This window comes from Hypanus sabinus, chromosome 12, assembly GCF_030144855.1.
Source record: "Hypanus sabinus isolate sHypSab1 chromosome 12, sHypSab1.hap1, whole genome shotgun sequence".
NCBI lineage: Eukaryota > Metazoa > Chordata > Chondrichthyes > Myliobatiformes > Dasyatidae > Hypanus > Hypanus sabinus.
In genome coordinates, this window is record NC_082717.1 from 107,262,195 (window position 1) to 107,290,098 (window position 27,904).

Consider the following 27,904-nt stretch of genomic DNA (forward strand, 5'->3'; position numbering starts at 1 on the left):
GGGCCGGCTGTATACAGAATTATTTTGTTACATTCTGATTAATGGCCACTGTTATGGGATTGACAGGCTTTTTTTAAAAAAAAATGTACAGATTATTATTAATGTGATTTGAACTTTGCTTTTATTTTTCTTAGTTTGTCTACCTTGAGGCATAGATGAGTGGATAGCCAGGGACTTTCACAGGGTGGAAATGGCGAATACAAGGGGGCATAGTTTTAATGTGTTTGGAGGAAAGTATAAGGGGGAATGTCAAACATAAGTTCTTTACACAGAAGTGAGTGCGTGAAGTGCCTTGCCAGGGGTGGTGGTAGAGGTAGACACATTAGGGGTATTTAAGAGACCCTTAGATAGGCACATGGATAATAGAAAAATGGAGGACTATGTAGGAGGATTGTGTTAAAGTGATCTTAGAGTAGGTTAAAAGGTTGGCACAACATTATGGACTGAAGGGCCTGTATTTTGCTAGACTATTCTATGTTCTATCTAATCTACAGCAAAAATCCAAGTGGAGTTTATGGGCTATTACTGCATAATTTGTTCTGCTATTGTGACATTGTACTTCTTCCCAAAAAAGAGAAGTTGACTGTACAGTCAGTTATTTAAATAAATTTGGATTACCTGTTGTAATACAAGCATTGCCACAGTAGTCTTTTGGGTAAAGGTCCTGGACTTCTATCTTTGGGGCAGCTGTATGTCAGAAATTCGGGCTGTGATCATAGTTTGAAGTGAAAAGCTGATTATTTTGCCTTTGCTAAGTTAGTTGAATAATATTGTCATCCTGGTTATGCCAGTCTGGTAGCTTAGCAAATTACTAGGATGGATTTGTAGTGCTCTGAAGTAGTTCATCTTGGGTTTGTTCTGCAGGAACACACAACTGTAAGGACTGTAGCATCCGCTACAAATGCCATGGAAATCCGTAGGCAGTCCAGCGGCTATGATGATCCTTGGAAGATTACTGATGAGCAGAGACAGTATTACATCAACCAGTTTAAAAATATTCAACCAGACTTGAATGGCTTTATTCCAGGTATGATTTGAAAACCAGTCTCATGTTCTATGTGTGAAATCTTTTGGAGAACTAATGGATGGACACTGCATAAAAGAGACTGATCATTAAATCAAGTTTTTTTCCAAAAGTGGAAAGCTATCCTTTTTTTTTGTTTGCTGTCTTTGAAGGAAACAGAAGAGTTGAGGGTTACAAACTGCTTTTACTTGTGAGGAAGAGGACAGTTTACACTCCATATAACAGCAGAAGTGTATTTAAAAATCAATCATAAAGATGTGTATAATTTTTACAACCTGCATTCTCTCAGAATATCTTAATCTTGTGTGGCAGGTTGCTTCTATTATGTTGTGTCCAATCCACTGGTGTCATTAAAAGTAAATGCAGTTATTCTAGTCCAACAATTTTAACTCAACATTTTTAAAGCAATTATACCTCCATGCTTTAAATATATTTACTATTGTTTGGCTATAAAAGTTTGACTTGGAATTCCATTCATTAAAGAGAAAGTGGGAGCCATATTTCAAGTACATGCACGCGCACATTCAAGATTGAGCAGCGTTTTTGTGTGGAGTTAAAATCAGGACTTTGGGTGGTCAAAGAAAAGCACTTGATGATGAAAGAAGAGGTGGAGATGAATGAATTCTGCACTTATTCATTATAATTTTCCCCAAATCTATTTTACTACTTTGTCCGCTTCACTGCAGTTTGTGTTGTATTGCTTAAGAACATAAACATTATGCCACAGTATAAACCCTTCAGCCAACAATCTTTAACCTACTCTAAGATCAATCTAACCCTTCTCTTCTATGTAGCTGTCCATTTTTCTGTCATCCATGTGCCTAGTATGAATTTCTTAAACATCCCTAATGTAGCTACTCTACCACCATCCCTGGCAGGGTGTTCCATGCACCCACCATGCTCTGTTTTTTTTTAAAAAAACAGACACGCACGCACGCGCACACACACACGCACACACAGACACACACACACAAACTCCCACCCTGCCATGCCTTCCTCTAATCACCTTAAATTTATAACCCTCTTGTTGGCCCTGGGGAAAATGTCTCTGGCTATCCACTGAATCTATACCTCTCATCATCTCGTGCGTTGCTATCAAAGTGGATATTTGTTAATCCTAACGATAAAGGGTACTGGTGCTATCAAAAATATTCTTACCAACTTGTTGTTTTCTTACAGGATCTGCAGCTAAAGAATTCTTCACAAAGTCCAAATTGCCAATTCTCGAGCTTTCTCACATTTGGTAAGTTATTACATTTTCAAATATTCTGTTATTGAATGGCTTGGTGAGAGATACATATTCATAATATATTGCCATTATACCAAATGCTTTCTGAAAGTACAGGATCATTGATAGTTATTTCCTGCATTTCTGTATTGTTGTATTTCCTGTGGTCTACATGCTCAATTCTCTAAGTTCCTCCTTGCACTGACAAAGCTTACATAATTAACATGAGCTTGAAACTACTCTTGTAATGTTGAAATTCAAGATCTTGTTCCGAGATGATAGGCAATTATCTCATTCCAAAGTATAGTTAAAGTAAGTATACATTAGAAGTAAGTAAGTTGGTTCAGAAGGAGTTGGACTAGAAGATTGAAAAGTGAAGTTCAACAAAACTAGCATGTAAGGAACTTTTTAAGCTGCTGTTTGATCCTGATGCTTTTGTGATCCAAAGGTTCTTCAGAAGTTACGAATGAGTCATAAGCATGTTGCTTATGGTTGTTTTGTTATTAAATGTTACAATAGCAAAGAAGAACAAGAAGTGTCAAGAGAACAAAAAGACCAGACTAAAAAGAAGTCACCGCCTTATCATACCAGACTACAGATTTCAGTGATAACAATGAATTTATAAGACAGACAGACATAATTTATTGATCCTGAGGGAAATTGGGTTTTGTTACAGTTGCACCAACCAAGAATAGTGTAGAAATATAGCAATATAAAACCATAAATAATTAAGTAATAATAGGTAAATTATGCCAAGTGGAAATAAGTCCAGGACCAGCCTATTGGCTCAGGGTGTCAGACACTCTGAGGTAGGAGTTGTAAAGTTTGATGGCCACAGGCAGGAATGACTTCCTTTGACGCTCAGTGTTGCATCTCGGTGGAATGATTCTCTGGCTGAATGTACTCCTGTGCCTACCCAGTAAATTATGGAGTGGATGGGAGACATTGTCCAAGATGGCATGCAACTTGGACAGCATTCTCTTTTCAGACACCACCGTCAGAGAGTCCATTTCCACCCCCACAACATCACTGGCAAAATAGCCGGATTAAAGTATTATGGCACCTATTACTGAAAACTAAGAACTTTCAAGGAAAAAGTTGAATTACTGGAAAATTCACTAGGCAATTAGATGTATATATGGTGCCAATAAAAGGTAAACTCCTCTGGCTCCATTCACTCCTGGAAGTTGTCATGTTTTATTGTTTTACAACATTTGAATCACAGTGGATTTAATTTGGCTTTTTTTGACACCGATCAACAGAAAAAGACTTTCATGTCTTCATAGTGTAGTTTTTTCCAGGCCACTGTCTCACCAGCATTGGACCTGCTTGAAACAGGTGTATGTTTACTACAATCAATTGAAGCACCTTGACTGCACACAGGTCTCCAAAAACAGATCTCCATTTGACTAATTATGTGACTTCTGAAACCAATTGGCTGCACCAGTGATTATTTGGTGTGTCATATTAAAGAGAGTAAATACTAATGCAATCAATTATTTTGTGTTTTATATTTGTGAATAATTTAGATCACTTTGTAGAGATCAATGTGACACGAAAGAGTTTTTTCTGTTGATCAGCATCAAAAAGCCAAATTAAATCCACTGTGATGTAGAATAATAAAACATGACAACTTCTGGGGGGTGGTGTGAATACTTTGAATACTTTTTATAGGCACTGTAAGTGATTATATAAAATTACAAGCAAGGATAGGAAAATTAAACTATGGGGAAGGATAGAAGATCATCTTGGCAGAGCAGCACATTGAATAGTTACTACATTATCTTGATAGCAGTGATATAGTTTTGTCTGGACTATAACCTGGCTGTTTACAATTCTCATTGTGCAGTTGAATATTTACAACAGTAATGATGTAAACTGAGAGCTGATCAATATGGAGGCAGTGTGTTAAAAGTAAATGAGTAGCCATTCACTTCCCCTCCATGCGAAATCTTTAGCTTATTTTTAAAAAGATTAGCTTGCTTTGTTACATTTACATCGAAACATGGAGAAATGCATTATTTGTGTCTATGATCAACAATATCCGAGGATATACTGGGGGCAGCCTGCAAGTTTCCTCATTCTTCCAGTGCCAATGTAGCATGTCCACAACTCTCTAACCCTAACCAGTATTGCTTTAGAACTTGGGAGGAAACTGGAGCACTCACAGGAAATCCACGCAGTCACAGGGAGAACGTACGAGATCCTTACCAACAGTGGCAGGAATTGAAGCCCAATCAGTGGTCACTGGCACTGTAAAGTGCTACACTAACCACTGCCCTTAATCTCTCAAAAGAAATTTTAGACAAGGGTTATCAAGTTTTTGATAGACTTCTGTCCATCTTCCCACTACTAAATTCCTAGTTTAACATTTTAAACAATTCATAATTGACCTCTGACATGTCATTTATTACTACCATGAAACTGTTGTTTAATGAAATTGTTATTTAATTTTGCATCTTCCTGAAGCGAAATTTGTCTGTGACAGCCTTTTTTTTTTAAAAAGGCTTCTATTAAATTTACTCTGCTTTTGTATCACTGTGTCTTTTCTGTTCTGTTGGTGAGCTGCAGTTTTCTATGACCCTGACACAGGCCACATTTACTTGCCATAACTGTTTGGAAGTGAAATATTGCATTTAGCAAGTATGCTGTAAGTAATCTACTAGGATGAGGAATTGTGTTCTGCCTGTTAATCGGCAGCTATTGAAAGAGACTGAATGATAGAGGATGAAATGATTAGTGTATGTGAACAAATTGGCTATGTTCTTACTGAAAGGAAGTTTGAGATGACATGATTGTTGCTTTTCGTGATTCTTAAATGGGTTTTCTAATGGAGACTGACAACCTGATTTTATTCTTCTGGACAAGAAGGTTTGGGTTTTGATTAAATTTTAAACTAAACTGTGGCAACAAAATGCTGTCAGTATATGGAATAAGATTAATTTAAGTAATTTTAGTATTTTGAGATGAAGACATTTGGGCTGAAGTATGTCATCCATGACAAGCTGAAAGTAACGCCTTGGGGAGGCATAGGTAGTTCAGTACTTATACTGTGTTATTCCCTAGACTGTAGGAGATTTGAGGAGAGATTGATAGAGGGTTATTGAAAGGATAAATGCAAGCGGGCTTTTTCCACTGAGATTGGGTAAAACTAAAGGTAGAGATCAAAGGTGAAATGAATGGGAACTTTTTCACTCAGTGCGGAGAACGAGCTGCCAGCGGAAGTGGTAGATGTGAGGTCGATTGCAAATTTGCATAGGTTCATGGATAGAAGTGGTATGGAGGGCTATGGGACCATGCAGAATTATAGTTTGGCATAGACTAGATCGGCTGATGAGCCTATTTAGGTGTTGTATAGCTATAGGCTTTTTGATTCTTGATCATCAAGATGGTATTATTGAGTGACTTCTTGATTGATAGAAGGGAAGTAAAATGTTGCAGCTCATGCTAATGATTGAGTTTATGACTTAATAAATATGTAAACTTGATCAGTTTTTGGAAGAAATTTCTGCAGTTCAAAAACGTGGCAGTTTTTACACATATCTGGTGAGAGGGTTATTTTAAGAAGTTGGCTGTTCCATGGGCATGAAATTCTTCATAGTGAACACAGTTTTTAATACATACTTGAAAACCATTGAATTTGTCAGTGTTTGTTTTGTGATTCAGGGAGCTATCAGACTTTGACAAAGACGGCGCATTGACATTGGATGAGTTTTGTGCAGCTTTCCATCTTGTAGTGGCCAGAAAAAATGGATATGATTTGCCAGAAAAATTACCTGAAAGTTTGATGCCAAAGTTGATTGACCTTGATGATTCAGGAGGTAAGTAGCATTTTAATTAGAAAATGAGATTCTGGGTACAGAAATTTTGGGTTTCAATAAGATTGTCTAACTGTTATAACCTAATTAATCAAAAAATTTTTGCTCAGCATGATATAGCATTTCATTTGCAAGACATTTAACCTTGTTTTTGTCATTAGAGTCGTGTAATGCATTGCCTCTCTTTGGTTGGTTCAGGTGAAGTTGTTCACCAATTCCTCCTTGACTCAGAACTATTGTTGCTGTCTGTGTATGAACTGGACTCGTAGTGGTTTGCCGCTCTAGTTCTAGGTGAAATGGCTCACATTTTCTTGACAAAGAACTGATTTTTTTTTCTCCTAGCTTGGGTTTGCTGTTGTTAAGTAAATTTTTGCTTCGCTATTTCAAATGTAGCTTTTGTTTTTGACACTTGGTCAAACATTATGTTAAAGTTTTGCTTTTGCCTGCATCTCCCTTTTGAATTTTCAAGTGTACTTGGGCATCCAGGGTCAAGAAATTTGTTGAAAATGAGCTTCGATGTTCATTAGTGGAAATCCTGCAAAGATTCATTTTAAGAAGAGACAAAATTTGCATATAGTAGAATCTGGAGGAAAAAATAAACTGCTGGAAGAATTCATAGAAACGTAGAGCACTACAGCACAGAAACTGGCCCTTCGGCCCATTTCGTCTGCAGATCCAGCACCATCCCAGGGTGAAAAGGAATAATTACATCAACAATAATGAAGATGTATTCTTTGCAAATTTGTTGAGATGAATGTGGTTCATTTTCTACATTCTAGAGTTGTCTCCTTACAGGAATAAGGGGCATATAAGTTTTATTTCTTCCAATGTGCATAGCTTAACTGCCTGCACGGTAATAGTATATTTAATCATTTGCCCAGGCTAGCGGAGCTTAAAACTAGAGGACATAGATCTAAGGTGAGCAGGGAAAGATTTAAACAGGGCCTGAGGGGCAAGTTTTTCCACAGAAGTGTCATAAAAATGATCCCAGAAATAAAAGGGTTAACATTTGATAGTTCTGGACCCAGTCCTTGCTGGAGAATGAGGTGGGGGAATCTCATTGAAATCGATCAAATATTGAAAGGCCTAGATAAGAATGTACATGGAAAGGATGTTTCCTTTGGCGGCGGAGTCTTTGACCAGGGGGCATAGGCTCAGTATTTATTTATTTATATACAATGATGTCACTTTAGAACAGAGATGAGGGGTTTTTTTGTAGCCTGAGAGTGGAGAATCTAGAATTCATTAGATATATTTCACAATCCGGTTTAGTATCACTGCAGTATGTCATGAAATGTGTTGTTTTGTGGCAGCAGTTCATCGCAATACATAATATTTTTTAAAAACTGTAAATTACAATAAGTGCAAAAAGAGGTAGTGTTTGTGGGTTCATTGTGCATTCAAAAATCTGGTGGTGAGGGGAATGGTTCTGCAGAAGACATGTCGGTAGTAGTTGTTCAGAAACTTTTTCAAGCTGGCCTGGTTGAAATCTCTCACAGTGATAGAGAAGGCATCAAGGTACACAGTTTTGTGCCTACTGATTACATTGCTCAGTTCCTACAGTGCCTGTGTGACATTGGCCTGGGGTGGATGTACACTGCTACCAGGATGATGACGGAGAACTCCCTCAGCAGATAAAATAGACGATATTTGACTGCTAGATATTCTAGGTTGGGTGAGCAGGATTGAGACAGAACCACCACGTTTATGCACCATGGTGAATTAATCACAAAGCATACTTCACCTTGTCTGCCTTTAAAAGACTGAGATGCCCTGTCTTTGCAGAGAATGTTTAAGACATTGTGCTGCAGTGCTGGGTTTGAAATAGTGGGAAATAGCCACGTTTCTGTGAAACAAAGTTCACAGCAGTCCCTTATGTTTCTCATCATGGCAAAGATTGAAAGGTTCTTGATTAGTAAGAATTTCAAAAGTTACGAGGAGAAGGCAAGAGAATGGGGTTGAGAGAGATATAAAGCTTCCATGATGGAATGGCAGATGAGCCAAATGGCTTAATTCTGCTTCTGTCTTAATGGTTTTAAAGGAGTTTGGACAAGGCTGTGGATAGGAGAGGTTTAGTTGGCATATAGGTAAAGCTTAGGCAAATGGGACTAGCTCAGGTAGGCAACTTGGTTGGCATGTTTTGGCAAAACTGCCCCGTTTCCGCGCTGTCTTAGATTATGACTTTGCTGTTAAGGCTCAGTTTACCCCAAAATCTGTTATAAATAGAGCCTAAAATGATATTAAAGTACCAGGGAATTTTGACAATCTCTCTCAGAATGCCCAGAAGCAGAAGCTCATGGTTCCTTACACACACAGAAATGCCACCACATACCTGCCAGGAATGGAGCTCCCAACTTGGATGATGATTTTCGAATCCTGTATATTGTTTAGATATTTTTGCAATGTTAATGGAATGTAGTTGAGCACTCAGATTCAAGAGACTTTCTTCTGTTGGGTTGATTCCAAGACTTTCAAGTGCAACTTCCTAAATTTGTTGGTGTTTTTATGGAGAGTGGTGTTTAACAGTATCTGTTAGCTTGTTTAAGGATTTGTGCTGTAAATCATGCAATAACTTGCCTTCTATTTTAGAAGTCGCTGACCAGGTTTCTGAAACTGGCTTCTCATCCTCGCCTCCGGAAGTACCCCCTAGTAAATCACCGTCCATGCCCTCACTAAACCAGACGTGGCCAGAGCTGACCCAGGGCAGTGAGGTTAGCAATTGGTTTCTATTGTATAATATAAATAAAATAAAATGTGCCTTCTCTGTATTGCAGAGTATGTGCTGTTTCTTGAAGTAAAGCACATTGTTTAATCACATACACATGAGATGCTGCAGATGCTAAAAAATCTTGAGTAACACACACAAAATGCTGGAGGAAATCAGCAGGTCAGGTAGCATCTATTGAAGGGAATAAACATAAGCCTTCTGTTGACTGTTTATTCCCCTCTGTAGCTGCTGCCTGGCTTGCTGAGTTTCTGCAGCATTTTGTGTGTGTTGTTTAATCAAATAATTGTTTGCTAACTAATCATTACCACTGGCAATGTGGTGAAAAATAGATTTTTTCTGCTCTAAGTCCTTCATTCTTGTTTACTCCTCCTGTCAAGGCAATGCCTTTCTCTTTCATGGTGGGCCTTACGATCATTCTTGCGCAAGCTTAGATAAGAGGGCTGTTTGGCTGTTTCACAATTTGGTCTAATTTTGACTGATGAGCTAGTAGAACTGAAATGAGAAATATGAAAATTATCCATTCTTTCAAAAGAGGCTGATTGCAGTGCCTAGCAAAGCTCAACTCATATTTACTTTATTTAAAAAAAACTATAAGATGAACTGAGATTGGCTAACATGGTATATAAAAAAAGAGAAGGATCTGGAGGAAGACAAATAATATTGCAGGAACTGGAACCTGAAATCTAAATGGAAGAACTCAAAACAGCCAGCCAGCATCATGTTTTGAGTACAAGAGTTCCTGCAAAGACTGGAAATCCAGAGAAACTCTCACAATGCTGGAGATACTTAGCAGGTCAGGCAGCGTCTTTGGGGATGTTTCGGACTTGCTCAGTTCCTTCAGCATTTTGTGTGTGTTGTTAGTTCGTGTTTGTAGTAGTATTCAGAACTAAGAGAAAGCAACTTGGTTTAAGTAGCAGTGAAGGTGTGAGAGCAGTAGATGGGACAAAGGAAATGCCTGTATCAGGGTGAAATGATATGGTAATCAAATGGGCAGTTAAACTCCTCTAGCTCACTGTGTGATGTATTGCTAATATTGTGAAATCTGCATGAAGTCTCACCTGGCAGAATCGATATATGGTTTAGGGGTGATGTGCAGAGGAATGGCAAATACAAAAGGCCAGTCCTGGTACAAACAGAAAGCAGAAGCAAGTTAGCTAAAGTAGCAAAATTTGAGTAGAGAGCTGTGCAGGCTGGAGAAGATGAGGTCCTCAGGCTTGTGTTGGGCTTCGCTGTATTAGTGCAGGAAGTCGCAGGCACAGCTCAGTGCAACTGTGAGTTAAACTGGCAGGCAACCAGAAACCCGGGGTGGTCAGCGTGCAATGGTCATTTAAAATGGCATGCAACTGGAAACTGCGGCTGGGGAGGGTCACAAGGGAACTGTGAATTAAAATGGCAGGAAGCTGGTGAGGGGCGGTCACAGTGGAATTGAGAATTAAAATGGCGGGCAACTGGAAACCTGGGTGTCACGGGAATGGTGAATTAAAATGGTAAGCAACCAGAAATGTGGGGGTGGGTGGGGTTTATAGTAGAATTGAGAATTAAAATGGCAGGTGGCAGACAACCAGACACCCGAGGGGGTCACTGTGGAATTGTGAACTAGAATGGCAGGCAGCGGTAAAGATGGGGCCACTCCAGTAGGCCCACACTCGAGCAGATGTTCTCTAAGTGATTATCAAGTTCCTCTGGTTGAGAAGGTTGTGGATGAGCTGGGCAGGGAGTCGGGAAGTGTGGTCGTTTTGAAATGCAGAGAGGGAATATGTGACTGGTTGTGCTGGTGAAGATTATGAACAATAATAAGGTGAATGCAAAGGCTGGTTGTGTGAAAGGATTCCCGTGGCCTCCAAGACAGTGATGTTCATGGGCTTGGGAGATGTTGTCACATGCCTGCTTTGTCCTGAATGATGTGGTTTGAGAATTCTTGGGGCTGCATTCATCTGTATTCCATCATACTCCTGAATATAATCTTCAGTTTACTTCCCAGAAGTCTTTTTAGCCAGCTTACTTTTCCAATTTAAATGAAGATCAAAGCTCATAATTACTTTATTACAGTTGGTATAGTCTCTGCTTACCACTTGAATAGTACTTTTACTGTTGCACTGATAGTGTTCTACGAGCTTTTAACGTTTTTTAAAAATTTGAGGTTAAATGTAATTTTGTTCTTATAGACTCAAATTCCCCAGTAACTGTCATTGTGTTACCCCTAAGCCCTTTCCTTTCTGTTTTGTGTGTACTTGTGAAGAGCCAAAGACACTGGGGTCATTATTCTCACCTTTTGATCTTCCATTTGTTTGCACCTTTCTCACCGCTGGCAAGAAGTTTTTGTTTGGTGGATTGCAGGTGGTTTTGGAGGTCTGGATGTTGGCACGGCTGAAACAGTGAGGGGCAAGGAGGTGGCAATAGTGGTGGCAGAAATTTCAGTGAGGCTTTGAGAGTGCTGTGGGAGAGCTAACAGGTAGATATTTTAGTTGAATAGTTCCATTTAATATCAGAGAATGTATACAATATACAACCTGAAATTCTCTTTGGCAGACATCCACGAAAACAGAAGAGTGACCCAAAGAATGAGTGACAGTAAAAAATGTTAGCATCCTAAAGCACGTCCCCAACCCCCACCCACTCCAATCCCCTCCCATGCACAAGCAGCGTAAAGCAACAACCCTCTGCCACTCACTTCACCAAAAAAAAGGTATCAGCATCCTCCAGACACCAAATAAAACAGTAGCAAAGCCCCCAAGAAAGACCATGATCAGCAGTACAACTGAACCTAATCATTCACCCAACAATTTGACATACCACTGTCTGTCCATCATCCCCCATGCCCTTCTTAACCCCTCACCCCTCCCACACGCCTCCTGGTTGGTGAACCCTGTGATCAGGTCCCAACACCGCTAAATACCAAAGTTTGAGTGTAGCTCTAGATAACGGTCTCTGATGGACCCCCATCCACTTTGAAAAGCGAGTAGAGACACTAAAGGTAGAAATTAAGCAGTTTCTGCAGATAAGCTTGAAAAAGTTGCTGTCCGGCGCTATTGTGTCTCCACCCCAATAATTATAGGGACAGAAGTTATAAAATATTAAATTTACCTGCATCTGCTGTGGTGAGAATCAATTGTAATGGCTAATGCCACAAAGCTGACAGTTGTTGAATATATTGTGTTAAGGAAAGAATAAAGTATGCAAAATTAAGTTAAATATAAAACCATATTTTTCTGTTTTAGAAAGGCAGTGCAATCCTTCAGCTTAATAATTCTTTATAAATAGCAATAATGAGAAAAGATTGCTGTCAAGACAATGTGAGTTGTGTTTTTGTAGTTGGGTACGAACCAGTGATGTTCAAGGCACTTGCTGAGAATTTAGTTGCATTCAATGAAAATGCCATTTGGTTTGATATTTCCTAACTGTGGATAATTTGGTAACTCCCCACTGTTCCCTGATGCCTAATTTTGACTTCTGCACATACTACAAGCTGCAAATTGCCTTTCAAGTCTCATGTCTTTAATTCTTATTCAAACTCCAGTTTCATTGTCTGGATTCCTGCTGCACTCTACATCTCTCTGTAAGAGTGTAAAACTTATCCAAGACTGCTAAGATTTGATCACGTAGAAATATACTCAGTAACCACTTTTCTAGTTACCTCCTGCACCTAATAAAGTGGCCCCTGAGTGTAAGTTTGTGGTCTTCTGCTTCAAAGTTCAAGGTGGTTCATCCAATTCAAGGTTCAATGTGTTGTGCATTCAGAGATGCTCTTCTGCGCACCACTGTAGTAATTCGTGGTTAGTTGAGTTACTGTCACCTTCCTGTCAGCTTGAGCCAGTCTGACCTTTCTCATTAACAAGCTGTTTTCGAACATAGCTTTGCCGCTCACTGGATGTGTTTTGCACTATTCTCTGTAAACTCTAGAGACCACTGTGCATCAAAATCCCAGGAGATCAGCAGTTTCTGAGATACTTAAACCACCCCCAACTGGTCTCACCATTCCACGGTCAAAGTCACTTAGATCACATTCCTTCCCAATGTTGATGTTTGGTCTGAGCAACAATTGACCTTCTTGACCATGTGTCCATAATTTTATGCATTTAATTACTGCCACATGATTGGCTGATTAGATATTTGTATCAACAAGCATGTGTACAGGTGTACCTAATAAAGTGGCCACTGAGTGTACGTATATCTGTCCCGGGACTAGATCGGACTTTCTTCTCCATTGCGTAACTTCTTCATATAACATTCTTTGTTAGCAAATTGCAGAATTGATTTGAATTTAAGAGTTTAAAAATAAGCTGGCTAGAATGAATGTCGCCTTAAACGGTTAAATCCATATGTGCATCTCTTATGTAAATTATAATGCTTGACTTTAAGCTTCTCCTTTTATGACTCCTCTGCAAGGTACTCCTTTGTAGAAGCTTTAGAGATGTAATGTTTTTCATTCTGATTGCTCTCTACTCTGTCTGTCCAGCAGTGGGAGACTTTTAGTGAACGCTCCTCAAGCTCGCAAACTCTGACCCAGTTTGATTCTAACATTGCACCAGCTGATCCTGTAAGTCAATCACGTGGTGGGCTTTCTGATGTTATGCCTTTTGTTAACCCTGAACATTGTTTTTAATATACAGATCACTGGTTTTGCATGTGCTGGAACTGTAAGTTGTGTGCTTTATACATACTAATCATCTCTGTTCGAAGGAACTGGTGACATCAATGCATTTTGACAATTTTGTGATTTGGATAATCTGCATGCGCTTAGTATTGTTCTGACTCTAATCCAAAAACTGGCTTCCTTTTGCTGTAACTGGCTTTTCAATTGCCACAGTTTTTTAAAAAAACACCTTGCATGGCGATCTACTTGTTCACTGATTAAATGTGAATCTCCTACTTTTCTTCCCGTCTTATTTTCTTAATTGTATTTTTCCCTCTATGTACTTTCTTACTGTTGTTCCCCTTGCCCTACCCAGCCCAAGATGCAGTAGCATTTCTTGTCTCATTCACTGACCATTAGACATAGGAGCAGAGTTGGGTCATTTGGTTATGGAGTCTGCTCTCTCATTCCATAATAGCTAATTTATTATCCCTCTCAGCTCCATTTTCCTCCTTTCTCCCTGTTACCTTTGACGCCCTGACTAACCAAGGACCTATTAACCTCTGCTTTAAATATATGGACTTGGCTTCCACAACCATCTGTGGCAATAGCCATTGGTCATTGGTGAGAGTATTCAGGGTGAATACGCACTCGTATTCTGAGGCTTTATAAGGCATTGGAGAGAGTCCAGAGGAGGTTTATGTGAATGAATCCAGGAATGAAAGAGTTAACATGTGAAGACCATTTGATGACTGCTTGCTGGAGTTTAGAAGAATATGGGAGGATATCATTGAGATCTATCTATTATGGGAAGGCCTAGATAGAAGGGATGTGTATGATAGTGCAGGAGTCTAGGACCAGAGGGCACAGCCTCAGAACACAAGGATGTCAATTTAGAACAGAGATGAAGAGGAATTTCTTTAGCCAGAGAATGGTGAATCTATGGCATTTATTAACACAGATGGCTGTGGAGACTATGTCATTGGATATATTTAAAGCAGCAGTTGATAGGTTGTTGATTATTCAGGATGTCAAAGGTTACAGGGAGAAGGCAGGAGAATGTGGTTGAGGTGGATAATAAATCAGCCATGATGGAATGATGGAGCAGATTCGATGGGCCAAGTAGCCTAATTCTGCTCCTGTCTTATGATCTTGTGAAGGGGCTCCTTGATTATAGGAAGCAAACAAGTTTATTTCTATCTACACAGCCAATATAAAGATGATAGCATTTAAGATCAGATGCTCTTCTCCTTTCCACTATCTGCAAGGAGTTTGTACATCCTCCCTGTGTCTGTGTGAGTCTCTTCCAAGTGCTCTGGTTTCCTCCCACATCCCAGGCGCAAGGGTTAATTAGGGTTAATGCCGCCTCATTGGGCCTAATCCTGTTACTGTGCAGTACCTCTGAATAAAATAAACCCCATATTTGAAATAAATAGTACAGTTCAGGTAAAGATTAATAATAAAAGAGGGAAATATTAGTTTTATTGTCACATATAAATAGAAAGAACAAAACATACTGTAAAATGCATTGTTTGCAACAACCAACAGACGATGAATATGCTAGGAGTAGCCTGCAAGTGTTACCACGCTTCCAATGCCAACATACAATAACCCATATACTCACAGCCTTCTATGCAACATGGAACAGCCCACTTGTCATAGCTATTTCCCCTTTTAGTCTGTCCTTTAATATGCGCTTAATTCAATCATCAGCCACCTACTCTGGGGTAACTAATGGTGGTCAAACAACCACATCCTTGGGATATGGGAGAAAGAACATTTGGCAGAAACACAGTCACAAGGAGAGTATGCAAACTCTTCCTTGCTGACAGTTAAAACTGGTGCACCTCAAAGATGTGTGTTAAGCCCACTGCTGTACTCCCTTTACACCCACGATTGTGGGGTTAGGAACAGTTCAAACGTCATTATAAATTTGCTGATGATACAACTATTGTGGACAGAATTTCAGATGCTAATGAGGAGGCGTACAGGAGTGAGGTAGATCAATCAGTTGAGTGGAGTTGCAGCAACAGCATTGCATTCAGTATCATTAAGACCAGGGAGTTGATTGTGGACTTCAGGAAGGGGAACTCAAGGGAACACATACCTGAGGTATCAGAAGTGGAAATGGTGAGCACTTTCAAGTTCCTGGGTGTCAAGAAACCAGAAGATCTATTCTGGGCCCGACATATTTATACAATTGTAAAGAAAGCACAATAGCAGCTATATTTCATTAGTTTCAGGAGAATTGGTATGTCAGCAAAGACACTTGCAAGTTTCTACATGTGTACCATGGAGAACATTCTAACTGGTGCATCACCATCTGGTATGGAGGGGCCACTGCACAGGATCAGTAAAAGCTGCAGAAGGTTGTAAACTCAGCCAGCTCCATTACGGGCACTAGCCTCCCCAGTTTCGAGGACAGCTTCAAAAAGCGCTGTCCCAAAAATTTGCATCCATCGTTTAGGACCCCAGTACCTAGGGCATACCCTCTTATTGCTACCATCAAGGAGAAGGTACCCGAACCTGAAGACATACACTCAACATTTCAGGAACAGCTTCTTTCCCTCTGCCATCAGATTACTGAATGGACAAAGAACCTATAAACTATTTTCACTATTTTTTCCCCTCTCTTTTTGCACTATTTAGTCATAAAAAAAACTAGGCCCTTTGGTTCAGTGTGGACTAGATGAGCCATTTAATCTGCTGTAGTCCCATCAACCTGTACCTGGACCATGTCCCTCCACACCCTTCTCATCCAAACTTCTCTTAAAAGTTAAAATTGAATTTACATCCACAACTTGCTCTGACAGCTCGTTCCACTGAGTAAAGAAGCTTTCCCCTCATGTTCCTCTTAAATATTTCACCTTCTCCCTTAACCCATGAACCAACCTCAGTGGGAAAAAGCCCATTTGCATTTACCTTATCTATACCTCTCAAAATTTTGTATACCTCTATCAAATCGCCTCCTCAATCTTCTATGTTTTAGGGAATAAAATTCTAACCTATTTAATCTTCACTTATAACTAGAGTCCTCCTGGCAACATCCTTTTAAAATTTCTCTATACTCTTGCAATCTTATTTACCTCTTTCCAGAAGGTAGGTAATCAAAACTGCATGCATTACTCCAAATTTGGCCTCACCAATATCTTATACAACTTCAACATAACATCCCAGCTCCTATACATGATACTTTGATCTATGAAGGCCAATGTGACAAGAGCCACCATTATGACTTTATCTAACAGTGCTGCTACCAATGAATTATGGACCTGTATTCCCAGATCCCTTTGTTCTACCACAGATGCGATCTCAATGGCTCTCCACATGGCCTTGGATCATGTGAACATTGCAAATACCTATGTCAGGATGTTGTTTATCGTCTGTAGCTCAGCATTTAACACTATCATTCCTACAATCCTGACAGCTCCAGAACCCAAGTCTCTGTACCTCCCCCTACAACTACAACCTCAATTTCCTAACCAGAAGACCACAATCTTTGAGGATAGGTAATAACATCTCCACCTCTCTGACAACCATAGGGATGTGTGTTTAGCCCACTGCTCTACTCTCTCTACACCCATGACTGTGTGGCTAGGCACGACTCAATTGCCATCTATAAATTTGCTGATGATACAACCATTGTTGGCAGAATTTTAGATGGTGGCGAGAGGGCGTACAGGAGCAAGATATATCAATTAGTTGAGTGGTGTCACAGCAACAGCCTTGCAGTCAGCGTCAGCAAGACCAAAGAGCCGATTGTCATCTTCATTAAGGGTAAGACGAGGAAACACAAACTAATCCTTTTAGAGGGATCAAAAATGGAGAGAGTGAGCAATTCCAAGTTCTCAGGTGTCAGTATCTCTGAGGACCTAACCTGGATGCAACGTATTGATGCAGATATAAAGAAGACAGGACAGTGACTATATTCATTAGGAGTTTGAGTAGATTTGGTTAGTCAATGAAAACACTCAAACTTCTACAAATGTTCTGTGGAGAGCATTCTGACTGGCTGCTTCACTGTCTGGTATGGGGTGTGGGGGCTACTGCACAAGATCCAAGTAATTTGCAGAAGCTTGTCAGATTAGTTCATCCTGGGTACTAGCCTCTGTAGTATCCAAGACATCTTCAAGGAGCAGTGCCTTAGGAAGGTGGTGTCCATCATTAATGACTCCCACCAGGACATGAAAGCACACACTCAGCGATTTAGGTGTAGCTTCTTCCCTTCTGCCATCTGATTTCTAAATGGGCATTGAGCCCATGAACACTACCTCACTACTTTTTTAACTTAACTATTTAATAGACATATACACACTTACTGTAATTCAGCCTTTTCTTTTTCTATCACGTATTTCGTTCTGCCTGTCCCTTAGAATATCTTCGACTCCTGTCAGGCTCTCCTGCCTATAATTTCTTAACCTTTCTTGAAGCATGGAACAACATTGGCCATGGGGAGTTGTCCACCTTAATTTGCCTCAAGTCAGCAAACACCTCTGTAATCTGTGTAGAGTCCGTGACCTCCCTGCTGGTTTTCCTCACTTCTATAGATTCTGTCCATCTCCTGAGTACATACAGATGCAAAAAAATCCATTTAAAATCTCCCCCATTTATTTTGGCTTCATGCATACATCACAGTTCTGATCTTCCAGTGGACCATTTTTGTCTCTTGCAATTCTTTTCTTAAATCTCTTACTATAATAACCATGTTGTTCTTGTAACAGTCTGTGATCTCTCTGCAAATGTATTCCCATAAGTCGTGCAGGCTATTGAGTGTCTATAATACCATTAACATGGTCATACTTTTCTTATTCCTCAGTTCCACCCACAAAGCCTCACTAAACGAGTTTTCCAGTATGTCTTAACTGAGCAGTGCCGTGACATTTTCCCCAACTAGTAATGCCAACCCCTCCCTCTTTAATCACTATCATGTCTAAAACAACAGAGCCCTGGTATATTGAGTTGCCAGTCGTACCCCTCTTTTAATCAACTTCCTGGGGATGTGCTGCCACACATTCCATCGCCAACATAGCACACTCACAATGCTTGGCACAATACAGAACACAAAACAGATAGAACAAGCAACAAATCAACAAGAGCAAAACAAGCCCATTTCCTTCTTCCCACCCACCCACATACACAAGACTGTCCTTCAGCCCCGGGACAGATGGGGAGTAACCTAAGCCTCAACTTGTTTATTGAGAATCTTGTAAAGTCTGAGAGAATATGCTTTGGAATGGAGTGGGAAAAGAATGGGATGACTTTATTAACTCTTGCATTCATGGGTGTGGGGGAAAGGAAGTGAATTTGAATCGTGTTTTGTGGCCGTTGCCAGGGAGTTGGAATTATAGAAGTAGAATGGTATTGGTACAACTATCAAGGTGTTGAGTTGCACCTGGAGTAACTACTGTGGTCCCTTTAGTCCAGAAAGGTTATACCAGCACTGAAGACTGTCCAGAAAGGATTCACTGGTGTAATGGCTAGGATAAAAAAGATGTCATGCATGGTTAAAGTAGTAACGCCATAAGACATAGGAGCAGAATTATGACATTCAGCCCATTGTCTGTTCCACCATTTCGTTGTAGCTGACTTGTTATCCCTCTCAGCCCCATTCTGCCTTCTCCCTGTAACCTTTGATGCCCTGACTGATCAACAGCCTACTAAGCTCCACTTTAAGCATACCTAGTGACTTGGTCTCCACAGTCATCTGTGACAATGAATTCCATAGATTCACCACGCACTGCCTAAAGAAATTCCACCTTGCCTCTCTTCCAAAGGACCATCTCCAATGCCAGCACATCCTTTCTTAGAAAAGGGGCCCAAAACTGCTCCCAGTATTCAATGTGGTCTGATGAATGCCTTTTAAAAGCCTCAGCATTTATATCCTTAGGGTATTCCTGCTAATACACAAGATAAAGGAGGACATAACAGGGTAGATGGGAATTTTCTAACCGAACCATGCTAAATGAGTGGGTATTGCCACAGGAGTTATTGATAGTCTAACCTGGAGGGTTGTGGAAGATAACTTGGATAATTATGTCAAAGATGAGAGAATTGAAGGTTCTATGGAAGCAGCATAGAAGTGTTGTTGGAGCCTGAATAGGTCATCTACGGTCATTTCGAATGGCAAGGCAAGCGCGCTATTCCGGTTCCTTTCTTGCGTATCTTCTTCATTTTCGAGCCAGAGCTGCAAAATTATTTTATTATTTGTAAGCCTATGAGATAGAGGAACAGAATTATGTCATTTGGCCCATTGAGTCTTCTCTGCCATTTCATCATGGCTGATCCATTTCCCACTCAGCACCAATGTCCTGTCTTCTCCCTATATCCCTTCATGCCCTGACTAATCAAGAATCTATAAAAGCTTCGAAGTGAAGTTTATTATCAGAGTACATACATCTCACCACGTCCAATCCTGAGATTCTTTTTCTGCAGACACACTTAGCAAATCTATAGAGTGGCAACTGTAAGTATCAGGAACTGTTAATGTAAACAAAACTCTGCAAATGCAGATATAAATAAATAATGAGCATGAAATTGCAATTAAGATAGTTCTTAGATGAGTGTAGCAATCTCTTTTGTTCAGGAGTCTGATTGTTAATGGGTAGTAACTGTTCTTGAACCCGGTGGTGCGAGTCCTGAGGCTCTTATATCTTCTACCTGATGGCAGCGGCAAGAAAAGATTAGGATCTTTGAATGCTGCTTTTCTACTGCAGCGTTTCATGTAGAAGTGCTCAAAAGATTGGGAGGGTTTTACCCGTAATATACTGGGCTGAATCCATCACCTTTTGTAGGAATTTCCACTCAAAAGCATTGGTGGTCCATACCAGGCCATAATGCAGCCAGTCAGCACACTTTCTACCACACATCTTTAGAGTTTGCTAAGGGTTTTGATGATATTCCAAGCCTTCACAGACTCCTGAGAAAGTACATGCACTGTCGTCATTTCTTCACAATAATATTTATATGATGGGTCCAGGATAGGTCCTCTGAGATAATGACACCCAGGAATTTAGTTACTGACCCTCTCCACCTCTGATCCTCCGATGATTACTGGCTTATGGACCTCTAGTTTCCCTCTCTTGAGGCTTACAATCAGTCCCTTGGTCTTATTGACGTTGAATAAGAGGTTATTGTTATTACACCACTCAGACAAGTTTTCAATCTCCCTCCTGTATGCTGGTTCATCACTGCCTTTGATACAGCCCACAACAGAACATTCGCCTTAAATATACCCAATGACTTGGTCCCCATAGCCGTCTGTGGTAATGAATCCAGATTCACCACCCTCTGCCTAAAGAAATCCCTCCTCATCTCTGTTCTAAATGGACACCCTCTATTTTAAGGCTCTTCCCTTGACCCAGACTCCTCCACAAAAGGAAACATCCTCTCCACATCCACTCTATTAAGGCCTTTCAACATTTGATTGGTTTCACTGAAATCCCCTTTATTCTTCTGAATTCTAGTGAGTACGAGCCCAGAGCCATCAGTCAGTCCTTGTATGGTAACCTTTTCATTCCGGGAATCATTCTCCTGAACCTCCTCTCAACCCCCCCCCCCCCCCCCCCCCCCCAATTTCAACAAATACTTTCTTAGAAATGGGGCCCAAAACTGCTCCCAGTACTCCCAAGTGGTACTCACCAGTGCCTTATAAATACTCAGCATTACATTTTTGCTTTTTATTCCAGTCCTCTAAAAATGAATATTAATATTGAAATTGCCTTCCTTACCATCAACTCAACCTGCAAATTAACATTTAGGGAAGCCTGCACAAGGGCTCCCAAGTCCCTTTGCACTTTGGATTTTTGTATTTTCTTTCCATTTAGAAAATAGTCAATTCTTTCATTTCTTCTAAAATGCATGACCATATACTTCCCAGCACTGTATTCCATCTACCACCTCTTTTCCCATTCTCCTAAACTGTCCAAGTCCTTCTGTGGGCATTCTGCAGCCTCAACACTACCTGCCCCTCCACCTATCTTCGTATCGTCTGCAAACTTGGTCACAAAGCCACCAATTCTGTTATCCAAATCATTGACATATGATGTAAAAAGATGCGTTCTGAACGCAGACCCCTGTGTAACACAACTGGTCACTGGTAGCTAACCAGAAAAGGCTCCCTTTATTCCCACTCTTTGCCACCTGCCAATCAACCAATCCTTTATCTATCCTAGTGTATTTCCTGTAATACCAAGGACTTTTAACTTGTTGAGCAGCCTCATGAGCAACACCTTGTCAAAGGCCTTCTGAAAATCCAAATGCACAACATCAACCGATCTTTTTCTTCTTTTTTCCCCTCCATTTGTCTATCCTGCTGTTATTTCTTTAAAGAATTCCAACAGATTTGTCATGCAAGATTTTCTCTTAAGGAGGCCATGCTGACTTTAGCCTATTTTATTAGTTGGCACCAAGAACCCCACAACCACATCCTTAACAATCGACTCCCAACATCTCCCCAACCGCTGAGGTCAGATTAACTGGCCTATAATTTCCTTTCTTCTGCTTCTTTCTCCCTTTGAAGATTAGAGTGACATTTGCAATTTTCCAGCCCCCTGAACAATGACAGAACTTAGTGATTCTTGATCGTTACTAATACATCCACAATCTCTTCAGCCACCTCTTTTAGAATGCTAGGGTGTAATCCATCTAGCCAAGGAAACAAATCTATCTTTGAGTGGTTGAAGATTTGGAATTTGTTAAGAGAGATGGTGAAGGAAGCAGAGGCTGCAGTAAACCCTTAGAAATGGAATAAGTGGCAAAAAGAAAAAGGAATAAATGTAGATGGCTGATGTTTGATGTCCAGAGATTCGGAGTTAATACGTTAAGATGGTTTGCAGGATGTCAGATGGTGTCCCTGGCTATGTAAATGTTTTGGATTCATCACAAAAAAATAACTAGCAATTACTTCTGATGAAATCTTGTAACAAACAAACTTAAAAAGAGCTCTGAATGTAGGAAATGTGGAATTTAAAATTAGAAAATGTTGGAAACCCTGAGCAAGACAGTCAATGTCTGTGGAGAACCTTCAAAAGAAAAGGAGGACTAGATGGACTACACCCCAGTTTTCTGAAAGAGGTGGCTGAAGAAATTGCGGAGGCATTAGTAATGATGACGAATCACTAAGTTCTGTCTGTTCTTGAGGGTCTCTAACCTAAAACTGTCTTGAAATGCTGTTTGACTGGCTGAGTACTTCTAGCACCTGTTTTTATTTTGCAAATGTTGTATTCCATGAGAGGGAAGCAATAAATGGGTGGAAAGTGGTTGTCTGCAAAATAAGGGGGTTTTAGTTATCCCATTGAAAGCAGATTGAAGGAAACTTCATAAACAAGATTATGAGGAACTCTAATAGCCAGCTAAGCTAACAGAATTACAAAATCAATAGTGTTTAAAGGGCAAATGGAAACAAAAGGAAATTGGTTCTATTTCTTAAATTGCTGTGTCTGGCAGTGCACTGGAGAGAATTTGATTTCCACCAAGTGGATTCCTCGGTGGTATAAAAGGGCTTTAAAGTTTGCATTCCTATATGAAGGATTTATTGGTGAATGTGGCCCAATTTCTGCTCTCTTCCACTGCTTTAACAGTTTCTCCAATCTCCCACAGAGTAACATTGTTCCAATGCAATTGGGGTGAACCTTTGGTGTATGGTATCTGATGACATCCCAGAGAACAATCTCATTGATTCCATCCCTCCTTGTATCTTGTAACTTCCATCACCTCTCCTGTAATTCTTTTGGCACTTACCCTCACCAATGATTAACTTATGGTAGCCACTTAACATACTTGTACATCTTTGGGACAAATCGCTATAATCAAAGACTAGAATGCTATTCCCGTTTCTCAGTTCCTTCGCCTCCACTGCATCTGCTCCCAGGATGTGGTTTTACTTTCCAGAACATCAGAGGTGTCCTCGTCCTTCTAAGAAGAAAGTTTCTCTTCCTCTGCTATTGATGTTTCCCTCACCCACATCTCCTCCATTTGCTGAACATCTCCTTCCCAGCACTTATCCCTGCAAGTGGCCTAAGTGCTGCACCTGCCCATTCACCTCCTCTCTCACCTGCATTCAGGGCCCCAAGCAATTGGGAATGGTGAGGGTGGAGCGCTGCAGGGGGTAATGTGGGACATGTAGCTGAGAAGGAGTGTCAGGGGTGAGGGATTGACCTATCCCTGAGAGACCAGGCAAGGTCACTTGATTCCAAACAGTCGGTTTATTGATCATTAAAGAATGTTTCTCTTGTGCTTCCCACTTCCTCTCCTCTCCCTTACCCCTTTCCCGACCATGATGCCCCCCCCCCCAGTCCACAATAGAAACCCATATCAGAATCAGGTTTATCATTACATATGTCATGAAATTTATTATTTTTTTTGCAGCAGTACAGTGCAATACATAAAATTACCACAGGACTGTGCAAAAGTCTTGGACTTTTGTACAGTACTGTATGAACTCTGGTTTTATTTCCATGACTTGATATCTGTTGCTGGTCTAACAGTCCAGTTAAAATGCATTGCAAGAACATTTCACTTATTTGTTCATTCTGCTATGGGCATAGCCAAGATTTATTGCCATTCCTATGTAGTGTTAAGCCATCCTGAACCACCAAAGTTAATTACATAGTGCTGCTAAATTGGAAGGTATCGAGTTTATACTTAGTGACATTGAAGAAAATGGCGATATTTTCTAAGTATGAATGGTATGCGACTTGGAGCGGACCATCATAGAGAGCACTGTCACATCAACAATTACTGTCTGGTTCGGTGCAGCATCTTCTCAGTGTACAAAAGCTGCAGCAAGCTGTCAGATTGGCAGAAATGGTCCTTGTCTGCAGCCTACCATCACTGCAGGACTTGCATGTGTTTTTCACAAGCTCCCTTCTGGAAAGTATTATCAAGCTATTAAAACAAACTTCATGCCATCGTAAAAGTTCCTTCTCCCAGACAGTTAATCTGATCAACCATTCTATTTAACCAATCTCCACACCCCCATCTATCATAACACTGACTGTACTACACTGTAAACTTTGTCCACTTTCTTTAAAGCTGCTTACATTGTAAATACACGCTGGTATTTATGCTCATTTTATTCCATGTTCGTACTTGAACTTCTAACTTTATTTTTTATATAATTCTTTGTTCTTGATAATTGTTGAATGTGTTTTTGTTGCATGTCATGCCAACATGCCACAGCAAACTCCTAGTATATGTAATTATACACCCGGTGGCTATTTTATTTGGTACTCTGACCTCTTTCATTAACGAGGAGTTCTCGCCACTCTGGATTGATTGATTTTTTTTTGCACTGTTCTCTAAACTCTAGAGACTGAAAATCCCAGGATGTCAGCAGTTTCTGAGATGTTCAAACCATCCCATCTGGGACCAACAATCGTTCCACGGTCAAGTCACTGAGATGATATTTCTTCCCCATTCTGATGTTTGGTCTGGAGGTCTGAACAACATCAGAACCTCTTGACCATAATGCACAAAAGCATGCAGATGAGTTGTTGCCACCTGATTGGCTGGTTAGATATTTGCATTAATGAGCAGGCTTATCTAATAAAATGGCCACTGAGTGTATATAGTGAATAAAATTGGTCCTTGTTACTGTGATGATATTCCCATGCACCTGCTGTCCCTGACCTTAGTCATTAGTCTGAGGTGCTGTCCTATGGGGTTTTTAGCGTGAGGCCAACTCTTACATTCTGGTGTCATTAATTAAAATCATCATTCACTTTGTGCACATGTGTCACTGGAACTTTGTGAACACATTTTCCTTTAATGCAGTTCATTTGAAAATAAGTTCCAGAGAGATCCATAAAATCTTCGTTATTGTTGTCCATCTGACCTGACTGGTTAAAGAGCATATGAGTCCTGCAGGTTTGTCTACCCAAAGAAATCTTCAACCCCGGGGAAGCTGAAGGAAATAGCTGGGTATGAGAACATGGGCAGAATATCTTGGCTGTACTCATAGGCAAAATTTTACAAATTATGTGGAAGAGGTTGTTTATTTGAATGTGATGCAATTTTCTATTTAACGTAAATGTACATTTCAGTGTATTTTTATTATTGCCCTATTTTAACATCCTTTTGCCATTAAAGTCATTTATTATTTTGCAAGCTATTATTTTCATGTTTCTTAAGAAAAAATACTCAGTTCAATTGAGTTATTTTCTGTTAAATGTTTTCTGTTATTACCAGTGGTAATCTCTCTTTTTCTTTTTTCTCTCCTGTTTTCCAAACGCTCAGGACACAGCTATTGTTCACCCTGTTCCAATCCGCATGACTCCAAGTAAAATTCATATGCAAGAGATGGAGCTGAAAAGAATTGGAAGTGGTAATGAAAATGGCTGCTCCCGTATCTGTCTGTCTAATTTGGCATTTAATTTTTTTTTATTGCTATTATCCTACTTTCCAGAGAAAGTGCTTTGTTTTCATGAATTGGCCTATTCGATTGTTACTAACAATCAGTTACTGGCCTAACTGATTTGTTACTCCACTCGGGGCCATGACGTAAAATTACCTGTTCAGCCGTGGCCCTAATGAGAAGCATTGAAGTTCTTCAGAATCTCCCTGAAGCTACAGCCTTCTTTCTCGATAAGGGGTTTGGCGATTGAATCTGGTGATCTTCATGGGGGATTAAGAAATTAATGTCCACAATTATTATAATTTATCATATTGAACTGCTTCTCGTATGCTTAACTGTAATTGACAAAACTTGATGTCTGATCAGGTTTAAAATGAGCATAGGTTGTCCTCAAGGTTTAAACACTTGATTTATGGATTTTCCCTACACAAAATGGCTCCCATTATATTAAATTCAAAATGTCCGATGTGCATAGAATAATTCATTCATATGAACAGCAGAATGAATTTTTTTCTTTTTCCTCTTTCAGTAATTGTTCCTTATTAGTCTTGAATAATTTTTGATATCATTCATTATAATGATGGGGGTAGGACAGTTGGTTTACAGTGTGTTGTAAGATTGTGGAAAGACAGGAAGATAGTAGGACAATATTGCAGGCAGTGGAATGAGGTGAAGTGTAACATGAGGCAAAATCAAAAAGGGCAATAAATACAGGGCCAAAGGTGTTGTATTTGAAAGCACACAGCGTACGAAATAAGGCAAATGAACTTGTACCGCAGTTAGAGATTGACAGGTATGACATTGTGGGTATCATTAAATCATAGTTGGGAGCTTAACATCCAAGGATACACAAGCTATTGAAAAGACAGGCAGATAGACAGGTGTAGTGTGGCCCTGCTGGTTTAAAAAAAACATGAAATCAAATCCTTATAAAGAAGTGTCATAGGATTGGATGATGTAGAATCTTTGTTGGTAGAGTTAAGAAACTGCAAGGGTAAGAAGATCTTGATGGGAGTATACAGGTTTCTGCGCAATAGCCAAGATGTGGGATATAAATTTCAATGGGAAATGGAAAAGGAATGTAGTAAGGCTAATGTTATAATGGTCATGGGAGATTTCAATATAAAGGTAGATTGAGAAAATCAGGTTGCTTCTGTATTCCAAGAGAGGGAATTTGTGAAATGCCTATGAGATGGCTTTTCTGAGCAGCGTGTTTGAGCCCACTAGATGATCAACTGTTCTGGATTGTGGACAGTGTAATGAGCCAGATTTGATTAGGGAACCCTTGGGACACAGTGATCATAATGTTAGAATTCACTCTGCAGTTTGAGAAGGAGAAGATAAAGTCAGATATATCGGTATTACAGTGGAGTAAAGGAAGTTACAGAGGCATGAGAGGAGTCTGGCTGGAGTTGTTTGGAAGGGGACACTAGCAAGGATGACATAAAATAGCAGTTAATGGTGTTTTGGGGAGAACTTGGGAGGCACGGGAAAGCACAAAAGCACATATTTTTGCATGTAATTGAGCAAAAATTAGTGGGAAGTTAAAGGATTGGGAAGCTTTTAAAAACCAACAGAGGCAACTTTTTTTAAAAAAAACACACCATAAGGAGAGAAAAGATGAAATATGAAGGAAAGCTGGCCAATAATATCAGAGGATACCAAAAGTATTTTCAGATATATAAAGAGAGAGGGGAGTGGATAATGGACCACTGGAAAATTACGCCGGAGAGATAGTATTGGGGAACAAAAAATGGCAGATGAATTATCAGTGTTTTTGCAGCATTCTTCATCTTGGAAGACACTAGCAGTATCCCAGATATTCTAGAGTGTCAATGGGCAGACGCGAGTGTAGTTGCTATCACTAACAAGAAGGTGGTTGAGAAGCTGAAAGGTCCAGATGATTTAAAAAGAAGAAAATTCATGTTTTGGAATAGCCAAGTCAGAGTCCAGACCTTAACCCAATTGTAAGATGCTGTAGTATGATCTGAAGAGGGCTGTTCATGTAGGGTATCCCAGAAATATTGATGAACTGAAATAGTTTTGTATGGATGAATGGTCTAAAATCCTCATCTTTTTGCAAGTCTGATTAGCAGCTACAGGAAGTGCTTGGTGAAGTATATTGCTGCTAAGGGAAGTTCTACCAGTAATTAAATACAAGGGGTCACATACTTCTCCCAG

General features: G+C 40.0%; 1 protein-coding gene across 14 annotated transcripts in view; it reads left to right on the plus strand.

Moving 5' to 3' along the window:
• reps1 (RALBP1 associated Eps domain containing 1) overlaps nucleotides 1-27,904 on the plus strand; it is a 120,879-nt gene that overhangs the window by 61,019 nt on the left and 31,956 nt on the right. For 12 of the 14 annotated variants that reach the window (XM_059986646.1, XM_059986647.1, XM_059986650.1 and 9 more), the window contains 6 exons: nucleotides 865-1,027; nucleotides 2,204-2,267; nucleotides 5,919-6,073; nucleotides 8,660-8,781; nucleotides 13,255-13,335; nucleotides 25,606-25,693. In XM_059986646.1, the coding sequence (XP_059842629.1) occupies nucleotides 865-1,027; nucleotides 2,204-2,267; nucleotides 5,919-6,073; nucleotides 8,660-8,781; nucleotides 13,255-13,335; nucleotides 25,606-25,693 (673 nt within the window). The remainder of the gene's footprint in view (nucleotides 1-864; nucleotides 1,028-2,203; nucleotides 2,268-5,918; nucleotides 6,074-8,659; nucleotides 8,782-13,254; nucleotides 13,336-25,605; nucleotides 25,694-27,904) is intronic. The other 2 variants (XM_059986644.1, XM_059986652.1) reach the window with 2 other exon arrangements.